Source organism: Somniosus microcephalus, chromosome 2 (genome assembly GCF_052327205.1).
Source record: "Somniosus microcephalus isolate GS21.2 chromosome 2, FLI_Smic_1.0, whole genome shotgun sequence".
Taxonomy (NCBI): Eukaryota; Metazoa; Chordata; class Chondrichthyes; order Squaliformes; family Somniosidae; genus Somniosus; species Somniosus microcephalus.
Window position 1 is genome coordinate 230,211,477 of NC_140988.1, and position 18,123 is coordinate 230,229,599.

Consider the following 18,123-nt stretch of genomic DNA (forward strand, 5'->3'; position numbering starts at 1 on the left):
AAGGAGAGACTAGGCGATAAACAAAAGAGGAGAGAGACATACAGAGAGAAAAGAGAGGGGTGCATACAGAGAAAAAGAAACAAAATATGAGAGAGAAACAAAAGAACCAAAGTGGAGATGAAGAGAAAACATTTTATGCAGCGAGTTGTTATGATCTGGAATGCACGGCCTGGAAGCAGATTCTATTGTAACTTTCAAAAAGGAATTGGATATATACTTGAAAAGGAAAGATTTGCAGGGCTATGGGGAAAGAGCTGGGGAGTGGGACTATTTGGATAGCTCTTTCAAAGAGCTGGCACAAGCACGATGGGCTGAATGGTCTCCTGTGCTGCATGATTCTATCTTGAAAGAACTATAACTGCAAATTGTTATTGTGGATTGCCTGATGTTACAAATAAATCATTATTTTCTCGACATTTTAATCTACTTTTCTATATATCAAATATATAATTATTTTGTAACGGAATAGGAAAAACGTGTGAAAAAGGCATTACATACATGCAATCTTTAGACGTATTTGAGTTAAATATTTTTTTTAAAAAGTAGGCACTAATGGAAATTACAATCATCGTAAAAAAGTTAATAAGGATTCACCTTGTAGGAACGTCATATTGTATTTTGCTAAACAGGGTTAATGCCACACATTTCTGAATGCTCTACTACAATAAGAACTGAACAAGATTACCTGCCGCAAAGAAATAGCGTTGCTACAACTAAAGAACCGCGGTGGCAGCACAGCGCACGCGTAGCGTCCCTGACACCAAAAGCAAATAGTAATCCCCCCACCCCTGTATAAATACCGCAGAAACCCCTCTGCCTCAGGGGGGTCGGAGCTGATTGTGCGGCCAAGCTAAGTAAGTAGTGCGCGGCCATTCGCAGGAACTACGAGCGGCTGCACCTCAGCTATGGCTGACACTTTGCGAAGGTTAGTCAATACGACGACCTACAAACTGCTGCAGAATAAACTTGAAACCTGGTACAAAGAATATCATGTGAGTTTTATTTTACTTTCGTTCTTTTTCATTTGGGAAATTCAGGCGACTTTGCCAGAAAGTCTATGTGAGAATGCAACTTTTGTAACCAGAATGTCACTGTGCAATATACTGGATCTGGCAGCATCTATTTGCAAAACGCTATTTTTTTAACCAAAATAAAATCGTATCAGTTACAAAATAATTATTTATGTTTGCACGAACAAACTACTTGAAAACACTCATGTATAATCTAATTTGCATTGTGAATGGCGCTAACACTGATGTGCTTTGGTCTCACGTTAATTTAATAAGCGATCAATCTTAGTTTTGATTAGCTGCATGTAATTGTTATTTTGCTATTTAATGTAGTAGGCTGCAACTGCAAATATAAGACAGATTTTTAGACACTATACATTCCAATATGCAACGTGTCCTGGTAAGGTCATTCTTGTAGACATTTTGCAGGTTAACGTGGAGATTTCCCGGGAGTTTGGTAACCAAGGACGCTCGCTGCTATGGCAATGTGAAAACCAGCTCCAGTAAAATTGTTCAACACATTTTCTGCAGCTACGCTCTTCAATGCATTTTTACTCCTTCAATCAAAATTACTTAAGTACACTTATCGCTGACACTGTCATATGCAAAAGTGAAGCTAACATTAGCCCACACAAATAATTTTGTTTTTTATTACAGATAATATTTTGCTAATAACCAATGTGTAAATAGATAGTGACATTTTGTAAGGGAACAATACATATTTTTAGGCAACATTGCAGGTAAAACTACAGCAGCAACTTGTTGAGTTTCATTTTGTTGTCTTTCATTTCTACACAGGATTGAGTTTCAGGAAAATACCGTATTTGCATAAATCGGTTGCAGTCAATGTCTATTAAGACGATTATCTAAGTCAGTAAACATTTGCAAATTTGCATGGGCAACAAAATTGACTCATTATTTAGAGTTTTATTACAATCGGAGATTTATGATTTCATTCCCATAAATACTATTCATTTAATCATTTTGAAATATACATTTAGAATAATCAATTGGAGAAGTCTTTCATTATAATGGAGTTGCATTTAGTTTAATTAGCTTCAGGAACCTTGTCCTTCACATAATATTACAACTACATCCATTTATTAAAAAAAATCTCCATTTACTTTCTTGCTAGTCTGATTAAACACAATCTGTAAATAATGTGACCAGCTTGTTCCACAGCAAGACAATGAAATACTATTTAAATTAATACGTAGAAATATAGCCTTTAGTTAGTACCTTGATTACATCAGTAGCTTTAGGTTTATTATACATTAAACACTTGTTTTGTGGTGCTCTGTCTAGGCTTATTTTTAGGCAGCACAAACAATAATGCCCAGAATTTCCTCAGTTCGATTTACATTACTGTTGCACCTTTGGGGGGAAAAGTGTTACATCTGCCACTGGCCTCTCTTCTTAGGCAGTCCCTCGGAACCGAGGATGACTTGCTTCCACATTTAAAATGAGTTCTCAAGTGACTGATGAGTCCAATGCGGGACCTACAGTCTCTGTCACAGGTGGGGCAGATGGTGGTTGAAGGGGTGGGTGGATGTGGTGCTTGGGTTGACGTGCGCTCCTTGCGCTGCCTGCGCTTGTCTTCTGCTTGCTCCCGGCCAAGAGACTCGAGGTGTTCGGCGCCTTCTCGGATGCTTCTCCTCCACTTTGTGCGGTCTTGGGCCAGGGATTCCCAGGTGTCGATGGAGATGTTACACTTTTTCAAGGAGGCTTTGAGGGTGTCTTTGAAGCGTTTCCTCTGCCCACCTGGGGCTGTCTTGCCGTGCCGGAGCTCCGAGTAGAGCGCTTGATTTCGGAGTCTTGTATCAGGCATGCGGACAATGTGACACGTCCATCGGAGTTGATTGAGCGTGGTCAAAGCTTCGATGCTGGGGATGTTGGCCTGAGCAAGAACACTGACGTTGGTGCGCCTATCCTGCCAATGGATTTGCAGGATCTTGTGGAGGCAGCAGTGATGGTACCTCTCCAGTGCTTTGAGGTGCCTGCTGTACATGGTCCATGTCTCTGAGGCATACAGCAGGGTGGGTATCACTGTTGCTCTGTAGACCATGAGCTTAGTGCCGGGTTTGAGGTCCTGGTCTTCAAACACTCTCTTCCTCAGGCGACCAAAGGCTGCACTGGCATACTGAAGGCGGTGTTGGACTTCGTCGTCGACGTCTGTCCTTGTTGACAGTAGGCTCCCGAGGTATGGAAAGTGGTCCACGTTGTCCAAGGCCTTGTCATGGATTTTGATAATCGGGGGGCAGTACTGTGTGGCGGGGGCAGGTTGGTAGAGGACCTTTGTCTTACGGATGTTTAGTGTAAGGCCTATGCTCTCGTACACTTCGGTGAAGGTGTTGGCGATGGTTTGGAGATCGATCACCGAGTGAGCGCAGATGCAAGCATCGTCTGCATACTGTAATTCAACGACAGAGGATGGGATGACCTTGGATCTGGACTGGAGGTGACTAGCGGGCCTCTAGAGGGAGATGCATGAACATTTCCTGGGTATTCTCATTTGTATATCTATTGGTGCGAGTAGCTGAACTAGCAGAAAATGATTGCAGCCTTTTAAATGTATTGTTCAGCCTGCGCTATTCACCAGAACACTGGGGGACAAAGTAAGGCAGGAACACTGCTTGACTCTTTCATTCTCTCTCAAATTACTTCACTGCATGTTTTACCAATACTTTTATTATAATTTAATATTCATAATTTGGTCGAAGTGCTATCAGTGCCTAGAGGGCAGCAGGACATGGCACCAAGCCAGAAGTGAAGAATGCACAAACTAACTCCTTCACAGGGGGAATTGAAGGCAGGATGAACAGGCTTCTGAGTGTGGGTGCCACCAAGTCACCCAGGATTATCACTCATGCCACCTGGAGGGAGTTGGCACTAACACTGACTGCCAATTTTCTCACCCGAGCATTTCAGAACAGTGCTGGAAGAAGTTCCATACCCTCAGTAGGACAGGCAAGGTATCACACTGTACACCTCTCCCTTTTCTTCCTTTACCACCCTGGGCACCAGCACACTCTTCATCCTCTTAAAGCAGCAGTTTCTTCGTTAATCTTTCGCTATATTCTCTGGTTAAGGATGCCTCCAACTCCTACCCTGCACTATGGCTACATTACTCCCCAAACACACAACAACTGCCTTGTACAACCCCAAAACCCCATCCTCCACTTTAACATGCTCACACCCATCCCCATCTCTCTTACTTCACCTCTCCCATGCCACTTGCCACTGCCAGACTTCATTTACTTATCTCTTTGCAGGACAAATTGGTGAACAATGCCAGGCACCAGAGGGGTTTCCCCCACCTTTAGACACCTCACCCCCTTCGAGGACAAGGCCCTGCAGCTTTGATATCAATGGAAACAAAAATTGGGAGCGGTGTATAACGGGAGCCGATCTGATACCAGCTATTTTATGCTATCGCCACAAGTTAAAATGATCCCCTGTGAAGGAGGAGGTGCTTTTCTGAAGTTAGCGTTAAGCCAAATTGTCTGGGTATAGTTGAGGGAACTTTATTCTGCATCTGACTGTGCTGTACCTGACGTCCAAGTGCTAAATGTTGACACTGGTTAGCAAGATTGAAAAAATGTTTCATGCCCCAGAAATATCCTCCATCGTCTTCATGAACACACAAGATTAACAAGAAACCATAAGCTAAAGGTTATAAAAAATGTAATTTCTTCATGAATTCATGCAATAAACTTGGTTGGCAAATGCTTAATCTATTGAGTTATTAAATAAGAAATTGAGACATTCCTGATTTCAGGAAGGAATCATAGGCTCCTTTCTCGCACTATTGTTATAGGTCTATCAGAAAGTAATTTGCAGTCAGTTACAGGAAAATGTCCAATATATGCACATTTCTTTTAAACAAAATGGGTTATGTACGAGATATTCCCATTAGGAGACTGTTAATTCTTGATGTTTCTTGGACTTAGTATGGCCCAAAACCATTGAGAGCAGTGGGCGTGAATTGTCTGCTCTGTGCTAGAGTGGACTGAATGTGCAATTTCTAGTACATATTGAAGATGTAGCCAGGTTATCCATCCTATACAAGACTCTCATGTTTTGGGATTTTTTTTGACCATTTTTCTGCAGAAAGAATTTGGAAAAGAATTACTCTTACATTTTGAGGCTTTAAAGCAAGTTCAGGGAAAAAAGACACCTAGACAAAAGGTGATTAATATGCTAATGACAGTTGTTTTCCACAAAGATTGTAAACAATAGCAATTCATTAGCTTTTCTTGGTAATCAATAAACACCTTGCATCCGAAAATGCTGGAAAAACTCAGCAGGCCAGGCAACATCCGTGGAGAGAAATTAGAGTCGACGTTTCGGGTCGAAACCCTTCTTCAAAACTGGAAAGGAGATGAAATAGATCGAAAGGTGGGCTGGGGAGGGAATAAAAGAAGTGAATAGACATTAAGAGGTATTCAAAACGAGACGAGATGGTGATAGGACTAGTAAAGAGACAAAAGACGGCTCAGATTAGGTATGAAATATACTGGCAGAATGGGAGACAGCTGCCATGTAAAAAAAAGAGGAAAGGGGGTGAAGGGAAAACCCAAAACAAAGGGGTGGGGAAAAAAAATATAAGTAAAAATGTAATAGGGGCCAAGGTTATGATCTGAAATTGTTGAACTCGGTATTGAGTCCGGAAGGCTGCAAAGTGCCTAATCGGAAGATGAGGTGCTGTTCCTCGAGTTTACGTTGAGGTTCCGTGGAACAATACAAGAGGCCAAGGACGGTGAGGTCCGAGTGGGAATGGAGCGGTGAATTAAAATGACAGGTGACCGGAAGCTCGAGGTCACCCTTATGGACTGAACGGAGGTGTTCCGCAAAGCGGTCACCCAATCTGCGTTTGGTCTCCCCAATGTAGAGGAGACCGCATCGTGAGCAGCGAATACAGTATACTAAATTGCAAGAAGTACAAGTAAATCGCTGTTTCACCTGGAAGGGGTGTTTGGGGCCCTGGACAGTGGGAAAGGGGGAGTTATTGGGGCAGGTGTTACATCTCCTGCGCTTGCACGGGAAGGTGCCAGGCGAAGGGGAAGGGCTGTTGGGGGTGATAGAGGAGTGGACTAGGGTGTCTCGGAGGGAGCGGTCCCTACGGAATGCTGAAAGGGGAGGGAAGGGGAAGATGCGTTTGGTGGTGGGATCACTTTGGAGGTAGCGGAAATGGCGGAGGATGATCCATTGAATGTGGAGGCTGGTGGGGTGAAAGGTGAAGACAAGGGGAACTCTATCGTGGTTCCAGGAGGGAGGGGCAGGGGTGAGGGCAGAAGTGCGGGAGATAGAATGGACACGGTCGAGGGCCATGTCAACCACGGTAGAGGGGAATCCTCGGTTGAGGATAAAGGAAGACATGTCGGAAGCACTGGTGTGGAAGGTGGCATCGTCGGAGCAGATGCGGCGGAGACGGAGAAACTGGGAAAATGGAATAGAGTCCTTTTGGGGTGGGAGGAAGTGTAGTCCAGGTAGCTGTGGGAGTCAGTGGGCTTGTAGTGAATATTGGTCAATAACCTATCCCCAGAGATGGAGACGGAGAAGTCGAGGACGGGAAGGGAAGAGTCAGAGATGGACCATGTGAAGGTGAGGGAAGGGTGGAAATTGGAGGCAAAGTGAATGAAATTGTCTAGTTCAGGGCGAGAGCAGGAAACGGCACCGATACAGTCATCAATGTATCGGAAAAAGAGGTGAGGGAGGGGACCTGAGTAGGACTGGAACAAAGAGTGTTCCACATATCCCACGAAAAGGCAGGCATAGCTAGGACCCATGCGGGTACCCATAGCAACACCTTTGATTTGGAGGAAATGAGTGGAGTTAAAGGAGACGTTGTTCAATGTAAGAACAAGTTTAGCCAGGCGGAGGAGGGTAGTGGTGGATGGGGACTGGTCGGGCCTCTGTTCAAGGAAGAAGCGGAGCGCCCTCAGGCCATCCTTGTGGGGGATGGAGGTGTAGAGGGATTGTACGTCCATGGCGAAAAGGAAGCGGTTGGGGCCAGGAAACTGGAAACTGTTAAAGTGGCGGAGGGTGTCCGAAGAGTCGCAGATGTAGGTGGGAAGAAACTGGACAAGGGGAGAAAAGATAGTGTCGAGATAGGAAGAGATAAGTTCCGTGGGGCAAGAACAGGCTCTTTTTTACATGGCAGCTGTCTCTCATTCTGCCAGTACATTTCACACCTAATCTGAGCCGTCTTTTGTCTCTTTACTAGTCCTATCACCATCTCGTCCCATTTTGAATACCTCTTAATGTCTATTCACTTCTTTTGTTCCCTCCCCAGCCCTCCTTTCGATCTATTTCATTTCCTTTCCAGTTTTGAAGAAGGGTTTCGACCCGAAACGTCGACTCTAATTTCTCTCCACGGATGTTGCCTGGCCTGCTGAGTTTTTCCAGCATTTTCTGTTGTTATTTCGGATTTCCAGCATCTGCAGTATTTTGCTAACACCTTGCATCCATTGTGTTGAGAAGTCTCTGGTCCTGGGTGCTTGGCAGGGTTTCCTGCAGCCCTTCTCTTCCACCTGTGAACAGAGGGAGACAGAAGCACATGTAGGAGAGAGAGGGGAGAGGGAGGGGCAGCAACAAGGTTAGAACACAGTGGAGTAGTTAGAAGGTAAATTGTTTAAGCCAAGCAAGACAACTCACTGATGTAGGGAAGCATAATGTATTAATTATTTTATATTATTACACAAAGGCAAGTTCTACTGATTGAACATAATGAATCCGATCATAACTTGCTGTGAAATGAAGCAGCTTAATGATTTATGTCTGGCCTAGATTAGGCCCCGATATTTCTGGGGAGGATGTGGGGGAGCACAGTAGTGCGGGCGAAACCCGTTGAAGCCGGGGAAGACGCGTTGGTTCTGCCAAATTTAACGGCAGGACCTCATTATCATTTTTTTCTTCCGTTTCCCGCTTGGCAGCCTTCCAAATTGTCCGGCTGCTGGGCAGGAAAACGAGCGACAAGAGGCTGCAGCCGGGGACCCTTGGGGGCATTGCCGGTCTCGCGGGGCAGCCTGCAGGTCGGGGTGGAGGTTGCCAATCACGGCAGGGGCTGGCGAGAGGACACGATCTGCAGAAGGCGTCCTTGAGCGGTCAGGGGGAGCCCAGCTGCTCCTCCTGGGCCACGAGGAGCGCTATAAAAAGCACTTAGTTTCTGGAGCCAGGTTACGCTATTGTATTATTAGATACTAGCTGGAGTGCCCGGCGGTGCCAAGGGTTTTTTGAGGGCATATAAATGAGTTTGTCTGTCTGTCTCTCTGTGTGGGAAGGAGAGAGAAAGAGAGAGGGAAAGAGAGAGAGAGAGAGAGGGAAGAGGAGAGAGAGAGAGGGAAGGAGAGAGAGAGGGAAGGAGAGAGAGAGAGAGGGAAGGAGAGAGAGAGAGAGGGAAGGAGAGAGAGAGGGAGGGAAGGAAAGAGAGAGAGAGAGAGAGGGAAGGAGGGAGAGAGAGAGGGAAGGAGAGAGAGAGAGAGAGGGAAGGAGAGAGAGAGGGAAGGAGAGAGAGAGAGGGAAGGAGAGAGAGAGAGGGAAGGAGAGAGAGGGGGAAGGAGAGAGAGGGAAGGAGAGAGATAGGGAAGGAGAGAGAGAGAGGGAAGGAGAGAGAGAGAGAGGGAAGGAGAGAGAGAGAGGGAAGGAGAGAGAGAGGGACGGAGAGAGAGAGAGAGGGAAGGAGGGAGAGGGAAGGAGAGAGAGAGGGAAGGAGAGAGAGAGAAAGGGAAGGAGAGAGAGACAGAGAGAGAGGGAAGGAGAGAGAGAGGGAAGGAGACAGAGAGAGAGAGAGAGGGAAGGAGAGAGAGAGAGAGGGAAGGAGAGAGAGAGAGGGAAGGAGAGAGAGAGAGGGAAGGAGAGAGAGAGAGAGGGAAGGAGAGAGAGAGACAGAGAGCGCGAGGGAAGGAGACAGAGAGAGAGAGAGAGGGAAGGAGAGAGAGAGAGAGAGAGAGAGAGTGTGAAGGAGAGAGAGAGAGAGAGAGGGAACGAGAGAGAGAGAGAGGGAAGGAGAGAGAGAGAGAGAGAGGGAAGGAGAGAGTGAGGGAAGGAGATAGAGAAGAGAGGAAGACACCCCGGGGAAGGGGCTGGACTCAGAGCCCGGCGGGTGAAGAAGGGCGGCCGCCATTTTGTGAGGTCGGCGGGAAGTTTGAATTGCGGCGGCCGAAGGAAGGAAGAAGGTGAGCTCTCCCTCCCTCTCCCACCCCTTCACACTTTCCCTCCCTCACCCTGTCTCTCTCCCTCCCCCTCTCTCTCCCTGCCGCTCTCTCTCTCCCCCCTCTCTCTCCCTGCCTCTCTCTCTCTCCCTGCCTCTCTCTCTCTCCCTGCCTCTCTCTCTCCCTCCCCCTCTCTCCCTGCTGCTCTCTTTCTCCCCTCTCTCTCCCTGCCCCTCTCTCTCCCTGCCCCTCTCTCTCTCCCTTCCTCCCCGCTCTCTCTCCCTCCCTCTCTCTCCCTCTCCCTCCGACTCACCTCGGTACCAGAACGGAGTCAGTCCGACACCGGGAGGCCGGGTGCCCATCGCTCAGAAGCGAGCCCGGGGTTCCTCATGTTTAACCAGGCGGGCCTTTGGACCCAGTTGGCCAGGCAGCAGTCGAAGGCCTTTCGCTCCGGACTCCCGTGAAGAAGGGCGGCCGCCATTTTGTGAGGTCGGCGGAAAAGAGAGAGAGGGGGGGAAGGAGAGAGAGTGTGGGGGAAGGAGAGAGAGAGAGAGGGGGGGGAAGGAGAGAGAGAGCCGCCGCTCCTCCGGTTGATGTGTTGCGGGCCGACCCCTGATGAGCGCCCGATCCGCTGAGCCGGAGCCGGAGCCCTCGCCACTGCTCCCCTGCTCGCTGTCTCTCGGGCTGCGTGGTTCTCTGTTTTCCCGCGCAGCCGGCCAGAGAGAAGAAAAGCAAAAGAGATGAAGAGAGACGCGACTGAGTGAACAATCGAATTTAAAGCAGCCTCTCCCCTGCTAAAAGGTGAGAGCCGGAGGGAGATTTTGCGGGTGAAGAAGGGCGGCTGCCAGCGCTTCAGGCCCGGCTGGTCTTTAATGGCTGCCACTCACCTCAGCTCAGCTCCCGCTTGGCAGTTTGAAGGATTAGGCCCCGCCCACAAACGCCATGAAACGCCCCCCAATTGATCAACCATCACGTCACTCAACGCTAATGAGCGGTAGGATTGGTCAACCGCTAATGAGCGGATTTTTGAATGTTTTTTGTATACTGTCGGAACAATTTTTGTCTGACCAAAAAGTACATATGCCTATGACACTCCCCTGATCATCAGCTTTCTTTTGATATAACATATGTGTAGGTACGCTCTATAACTTTTGAGTGTATAGCGGACACACAGACAAACAGACAGACAGACAGACAAACCAACTCCATTTTATATATAGACAGATGGGCAGTATGGGCACCTTCCTGAATCTAAGGTGCTCAGACTGCTCATGGGAGTGTCTAACACTGAGGATATCTGAGGCAAGACCCAAAATTTGGAACAAAAACCACGGCCTGGAATTTACTTGGAGCTACTCCTGCTCTGCTGCCATAACTTCACAGGAAGAGCAGCAAAAACCCCTTAATATTGATTCATGATATTTTTCATTGAGTGCAAAAAATTCTCCCTTGGTGTCCCTGATTCTTGACTAGAGTTAGAGTTTTGTATGTCCAGGGCAGGTAACTATGCTGGTAAGTCATACACCATAGGGCAAAATGGGAATGAAGGCATCATAGAGGACTCTCACCTCAACCATCACACCTGGGGCCATTTGTATAGGCCAAAAAGGAGCAACCTGTCACTAATGCTGCTCCTCTGTAACGTTAGCCATAGGCCCCTACCTCAGCCTCTTTGTCACTGAAAGATTTATCCATATAAAAATAGGAGCAGGAGTAGGCCATTCAGCCCTTCGAGCCTGCTCCACCATTCAGCATGATCATGGCTGATTGTCTTATCTCAATACCATATTCTCGTTCTCTTCCCATACCCCTTGATGCCTTTTGTGTCCAGAAATCTATCTATCTCCTTAAATATATTCAGTGATTTGGCCTCCATAGCCTTCTGTGATAGATAATTCCACAGGTTCACCACCCTCTGAGTGAAGAAATTTCCCCTCATCTCAGTCCTAAATGTCCCACCCCGTATCCTGAGACTGTGATCCTTCGTTCTAGACCCCCCAGCCAGGGGAAACATCCTCCCTGCATCCAGTCTGTCTGGTCCTGTCAGAATTTTATACGTTTCAATGAGATCCCCTCTCATTCTTCTAAACTCTAGTGAATACAGGCCTTGTCGACCCAATCCCTCCTCATACGACAGTCCTGCCATCCCAGGAATCAGTCTGGTGAACCTTCGCTGCACTCCCTCTATGGCAAGTATATCCTTTCTTATGTAAGGAGACCAAAACTGCACACAGTACTCCAGGTGTGGCCTCACCAAGGCCCTGTATAACCGTAGTAAGACATCCTTGCTCCTGTACTCAAATCCTCTTGCAATGAAGGCCAACATACCATTTGCCTTCCTAACTGCTTACTGCACCTGCATGTTTGCTTTCAGTGACTGGTGTACAAGGACACCCAGGTCCCTCTGTACATCAACATTTCCCAATCTATCATCATTTAAATAATACTCTGCCTTTCTGTTTTTCCTACTGTAATGGATAACTTCACATTTATCCATGTTATACTGCACTGCCCACATTGCCCACTCACTCAACTTGTCTAAATTGCCTTGAAGCCTCTTTGCATCCTCCTCACAACTCACAATCCCACCTAGTTTTGTGTCATCAGCAAACTTGGAAATATTAAATTTGGTTCCCTCATCTAAATCATTGATATATATTGTAGGGGCTGGGGCCCAAGCACTGATCCATGCGATACCCCAATAGTCACCGCCTGCCACCCCGAAAAAGACCCATTTATTCCTACTCTCTGTTTCCTGTCTGTTAACCAATTTTCAATCCATGCTAGTATATTACCCCCAATCCCACGTGCTTTAATTTTGCACACTAACCTCTTATGTGGACTTTATCAAAGGCCTTCTGAAAATCCAAATATACCACATCCACTGGTTCTCCCTCATCCATTCTACCAGTTACATCCACAAAAAACTCCAGTAGGGTTGTCAAACACGATTTCCCTTTCATAAATCCATGTTGACTTTGTCTAATCCCGTTGATATTTTCTAAGTGTCCTGTTATCACATCCTTTATAATAGACTCTAGCATTTCCCCTACTACAGTAGTTCCCTGTTTTCTCTCTCCCTCCTTTTTTAAATAGTGGGGGTACATTTGCCAACCTCCAATCTGCAGGAACTGTTCCATAATCTATAAAATTTTGGAAGATGACAACCAATGCATCCACTATTTCCATGACTACCTCTTTTAGTACTCTGGGATGCAGATTATCAGGCCCTGGGGATTTATCAACTTTCAGTCCCATTAATTTCTCCAGCACTATTTTTTTATGGTGTGGAGATGCCGGAGTTGGACTGGGGTGGACAAATGTAAGAAGTCACACGACACCAGGTTATAGTCCAACAGCTTTATTTGAAATCACAAGCTTTTGGAGCGCTGCTCCTTCTTCAGGTGAAGTGGAGAAATGCATAAAGACACAGCTTATATAGTCAGAGAATCATGTCAGATGTTTACAGGTAACCTTTCCAACTGCCATTTATCACACCTCGGCAGAGAGATAATCACAGCAGTCAAAGGTGTGAATGGTATCCAAACAGGTCAGTCAGGGAAACATTACATCAAAGAACAATGAGGTGGGGTCACAAGGGGTCAAATATTGCAGATGCTGGGGTCTGTATGAAAAACAAAAAAACAGACAAAAAACATTTTTTTTTTGGCTGGAAATCACAGCAGGTCCGGCCGCATCTGTGTAGAGAGAACAAGCCAATGTCGACTCGAGTCTGGATGACCCTGCATCAGGTGGGGTTACATGTAGCGTGACATGAACCCAAGATCTCGGTTAAGGCCGTCCTCATGGGTGCGGAACTTGGCTATCAGTTTCTCCACTTCACCTGAAGAAGGAGCAGCGCTCCGAAAGCTTGTGATTTCAAATAAAGCTGTTGGACTATAACCTGGTGTCATGTGACTTCTTACTATTTTTTTACTAATACTAATTTCCTTTAATTCCTCCTTCTCACTAGACCCTTGGTTCCCTAGCATTTCTGGGAAGTTATTTGTGTCCTCTTCCATGAAGACAGAACCAAAGTATTTGTTTAATTGCTCTGCCATTTCCTTGTTCCCCATTATAAATTCTCCCGTTTCCGACTGTAAGGGACCCACATTTATCTTCACTAATCTTTTTCTTTTTACATACTTGTAGAAGCTTTTACAATCCGCTTTTATGTTCCTTGCAAGTTTACTCTCATACTCTATTTTCCCCTCTTAATCAGTCCCTTGGTCCTTTTTTGCTGAATTCTAAACCGCTCCCAATCCTCAGGCTTGCTACTTTTTCTGGCAACTTTATATGACTCCTCTTTGGATCTAATACTATCCTTAATTTCTTTTGTTAGCCATGGTTGGGACACTTTTCCTTTTGAGTTTTTGCACCAGAAAGGAATGTATAACTGTTTCAATTCATGCATTTGTTCCTTAAATATTAGTCATTGCCTATCCACCATCATGCCTTTTAATGAAGCTCCCCAATCTAACCTTCGTAGTTTCCTTTGTTTAGATTTAAGAACCTAGTTTTGGATTGGACTTCTTCACTTTCCATCTTAATGAAGAATTCTATCATGTTATGGTCACTCTTCCCTAAAGGACCCCGCACAACAAGATTATTAATTAACCCCTTCGCATTGCACAATACCCAATCTAGGATAGCCTGTTCCCTAGTTGGCTCCTCAACGTACTGGTCTAAAAAACCATCTCGTACACACGCCAGGAATTCATCCTCCACAGTATTATTGCTAATTTGGTTTGGCCAGTCTATATGTAGATTAAAGTCACCCATGATTACTGTAGTACCCTTGTTACATGCATCTCTAATTTCCTGTTTGATGCCATCCCCTACATCACCACTACTGTTTGGAGGCCTATGGACAACTTGCACCAATGTTTTCTGCCCCTTGGTGCTTCTTAGCTCTACCCAGACTGATTCTACATCTTTATTTTCTGAGCCAATATCCTTTCTCACTATTGCTCTGATTTCATCCTTTATTAACAATGCCACTCCACCCCCTTTTCCTTTTTGCCTGTCCTTCCTAAATATCGAATATCCTTGGATATTCAGCTCCCAGCCTTGGTCACCACCCTGCAGCTATGTCTCCGTAATCGCAATGATATCGTATCCGTTTACATGTATTTGCACTGTTAATTCGTCTACCTTATTACGAATGCTTCGTGCATTCAGATACAGTGCCTTTAGATTTGTTTTTTTAACATTATTAGACATCTTAACATTTTTTTGTATTATGGCCCTATTTGTCTTATTACCATTTTTTCTTACCCGGACCCTATTTGTTAGTGCACTCCTTTTTTTGCATGCTCTGTCCCTTCCTGACACAATCTGGTTACCCTTATCCCAATCACTTTCCTGCTTCCTTGTCTTTTCTCTTTAGCATTCTAGGTTTCTCTCCACCGTGACCCTCCCCCCCACTTTGTCACCTCCAGATCCAACTACTCTAATGTTCTCCTTGTCAGCTTCCAATCTTTTGTTTGCCAAAAGCTCTAACTTGTCCAAAACTCTGCCACATCTATCCTGTCCTGCACTAATTCCTGCTTGCCTATCACCCCTGCCCTCGCTGACCTACATTGGCTCCCTTTCCCCCAATACTTTAAATTCAATCCAGAGAATACTGCTCTGCCTCATGGTTCTGCAAAGATCGTGGATGTGCAGCTAAACGCCACCATGAGGTCAGTATCAGGGACGCTTAAGTCCACTCCAACTGAGTGGCTCCCGGTGCTGTCCCACACTGCCCCATTCACCGCGGTGCCAACGTGCTCTGTGAGATGAAAAAAGTCATGAGCAACATCGACCTTCCCATTCACGAAGAACTGAAAAACCCACCATGAAAGCGCTTAAAATCATGCCGGCCATTCTGGGAAACAGCAGCCAATATTCATGCAGCTGGTATCGACCCACTATCCAGAAGGACGGAATCGTGGGACGCATGTAATATAAAGAACCAACATCTCATCACTGATCCAACAGCAGAGGTCCCTGACTTTGACCTCCCTCGAAGACAGTGGACAGCGCTCAACCCAATCTGCACAGAGCATGGACGATGCGGCCGCCTGCTCCACAAGTGGAAGATGAAAGACGACCCGAAGTGCAACTGTGGCCATGAGTCCCAGACCATGGAACACATCACATCAACCTGCCCACTAGGATCTGTTGCGGGAGGCACCTCATTTCTCCACTCGGCATCTCAGGAGGCCATCGAATGGATAGCCAAACTTGACATCCCATTCTAAGCTTTTCTCATCGTACGAAATAACAACATCTCTGGTCAGGCTACACAGAATACTATGCACAGTTCTGGTCTCCATACTATTAAAAGGTCATAGAAGCACTGGAGAAAGTGCAAAAAAGATTTACAAGGATGGTACCAGAACTGAGAGATTACAGCTATCGGGAAAGATTGAACAGGGGCTTTTTTCTTTAAAAAAATAGAAGACCTAGAGGAGACCTGATAGAAGTGTTTAAAATTATGAATGGGTTGGACAGGGTAGGTGTGGAGAGCATATTTCCACTTGAGGGAGAATCCATAACTAGGGGGCCATAAATACAAGATAGTTACTAATAAATCCATTACGGAAATAAGGAAAAATTTCTTTACTCAGAGAGTAGTTAGAATGTGAAGCTCACTACCACAGGAAGTGGTTGAGGCAAATAGCTTCGATGCTTTCAAAAGGAAACTAAACAAGTACATGAAAGTAAAGGGAATAGAAAGATATGCTGAAATGCTGAGATGAGGTAGATGGAAAGGGAGGCGACTTGTGTGGAGTATAAACACCAGCACAGAATAGTTGGGCCGAGTGGCCTGTTTCTGTGCTGTATATTCTATTTATCCTATTTGTACTGTGTCTGGTGTATGGTATCTTTACAGTAACGTATCATTCTGAGTGTGTGCTGATATCCATTGATGTTTACAGAGCAGGAAGGGCAGTATGATACTTCAATTAGTAGTAACATTTATTTCACATTAATGTGCATTACTGCTCAGATTCCTGTGTCCAACTCTGTGACTTTGATTATATGTGCCAAAGTGTGAGATATGAAAAGGTGTGTCAAGATTATGGTAAATGTCATGAAAATGAGTCCCAATAAGTGAATGGGTGAGGTGAATTTATTATGTGTGTTACTGTGTTCATGTGGTCCGAATGGTCCTTCTCAAATTGCTAAGTTCTATACCAGGGGTGTCAAATTAATTTTATATAGTGGGCCTGATCTGTTATCCTGGCACTTGGCGTGGGCCACATTCAGCAAAAGTTATTAAAAGAAAATAAAGATAAACCATATTGGGTCCCAGACTATAATCCTTAATTAGATTTTTCATTCATCTTCAATTATTCCACGCTTTTTGTATTTTGCAGATGTAACTTTTTTGAATTTTTTTCCCCAAGTTCTTCCCCTTCCTTTCCCTGTTGCATTTGTAGTTCATTTTCTTTCTTATCTGTATTTTAATTTCTCTGTGCTTCCATTTGTAAGACATCTTGGGGGAAAATTTGGTTGCTTAGCGCCTCCCGTTAGCGCCTCTAGGAACTTAGCGCCCGAGCGTGGCGATTTTAGCGCCGCTCGTGAAATTGACCAGACATTTTGCAGCGGTGCTAAACACTACCGCCACGATCTCCTGCGCCCGCAGATCGTGACGTCAGTCAAGCGTGCAATGCTCTGGTAGCGTCCCGGGCCGGATATTGAGTCGGGCCCCCTGCCTTTTCGCCTGCCGCTAGCAATGACTGGTAGAGGAGAATGTTTTGCAGTCGGGAAGGGGCTGGGGAGCGCTATTTAAAGGCGGCCGCTTCCTGTCTTTTCTTGTCGGCGAAATTTTTGCACTACGCATGCTGAGAGGGAGAGAGACATCTGGAGAGATTCAACGCTGTACGAAGGAGTTTTGGGTACTGAGCAGCACTTTGCAGGTTCATTTTTATTTCACCTTCATTCCAGCGATTTTAGAAGAGACTGTGGGGGCTGCACTGACTCGGGGCGTCGTCCTGTACCTGCAGAATCGGAGGCAGCAGAGAGAGAGTGGCAAACATGGCCAGAAGGAGGAGGGCCAACAGGCCTCTGCACAGGAGACCTTACCCACCCAGGGTATTCAGGGAGCAGTCCTCATACCTTCATTTGTCTGAGGAGCAGTGTTTGCGCAGGCTGCACTTCAGCAAGGAGGTGGTCACTGAGCTCTGCCACCTGCTGCAACCAGATCTGCAGCCTCAACTCAGTACCAGGACGTCTCTGTCGGTGGCAGTGAAGGTGAGAGTGGCTCTGAATTTTTATGCTAGCGGCTCCTTTCAAGCTTCTACTGGGGACATAGCGAATATCTCCCAGTTCGCTGTCCATTGTTGTATCCATGTAAGGGGTGGTGTGTGTGTGGTCAGCTTTACCTCTGACTCGCTGAGAGGTTCGAATCACTCCCACTCCCTTGGTCCTAGACTTTGGACTTATTTGGGGGTTGTAATGAAATTGCAGCAGACACCTGGGTTGGTCAAAAGAATTGAGATCTTTATTTTGAGACAGGAAAATATATAATACAATAAATCTTATACTTTAAAAGGGGGAACACTCGGAATATGCGAGGGAGAATTACAATATACAAAAGTACCTCACCCTCCCGACCCCACTATCCTAGCCAGGTTGAAATCCAGAGGACCAGGAAATGCTCACCAAACGACTTTCTTGACAGATTGTAGAGGTTTGCGATTTCGGGGTTCTCTCTAGTTGTGGTGGTTGGGGCCTGCCGTACCCCGGATGTTGTGGAAGACTGCACCTGCGTTGGGTCTTCAGTCTTGGTCTGTCCGCTAATGCGGTTAGCTGCGTAGTTGGATTTATCGGGTAAGTACCCAATTTTCTTTAGTTAGGTAAAGTTTTTAGGGTCTTTTGTGTCAAATCTTACCCAGGGGTAAGTCAGACTAGCCTGCAGAGTGGAAACAAGTTGGTGATTTTCGAATTCTCGGTGGTTGGTTTCTTGT

The 18,123-nt window shown here is 45.9% G+C and overlaps 1 protein-coding gene across 8 annotated transcripts in view; it reads left to right on the forward strand.

Annotated features, from left to right (window-relative positions):
• The first annotated feature begins 800 nt into the window (after positions 1-800).
• spata18 (spermatogenesis associated 18) overlaps positions 801-18,123 on the forward strand; it is a 188,800-nt gene continuing 171,477 nt past the window's right edge. For 7 of the 8 annotated variants that reach the window (XM_085969939.1, XM_085969942.1, XM_085969944.1 and 4 more), the window contains exons 1-2: positions 9,100-9,187; positions 17,102-17,407. In XM_085969939.1, coding sequence (XP_085826065.1) covers positions 17,192-17,407 — 216 coding nt within the window. In that variant the 5' untranslated portion in view covers positions 9,100-9,187; positions 17,102-17,191. Of the gene's footprint in view, positions 993-9,099; positions 9,188-17,101; positions 17,408-18,123 lie in introns of those variants that run through there. The other variant, XM_085969940.1, reaches the window with a different exon arrangement.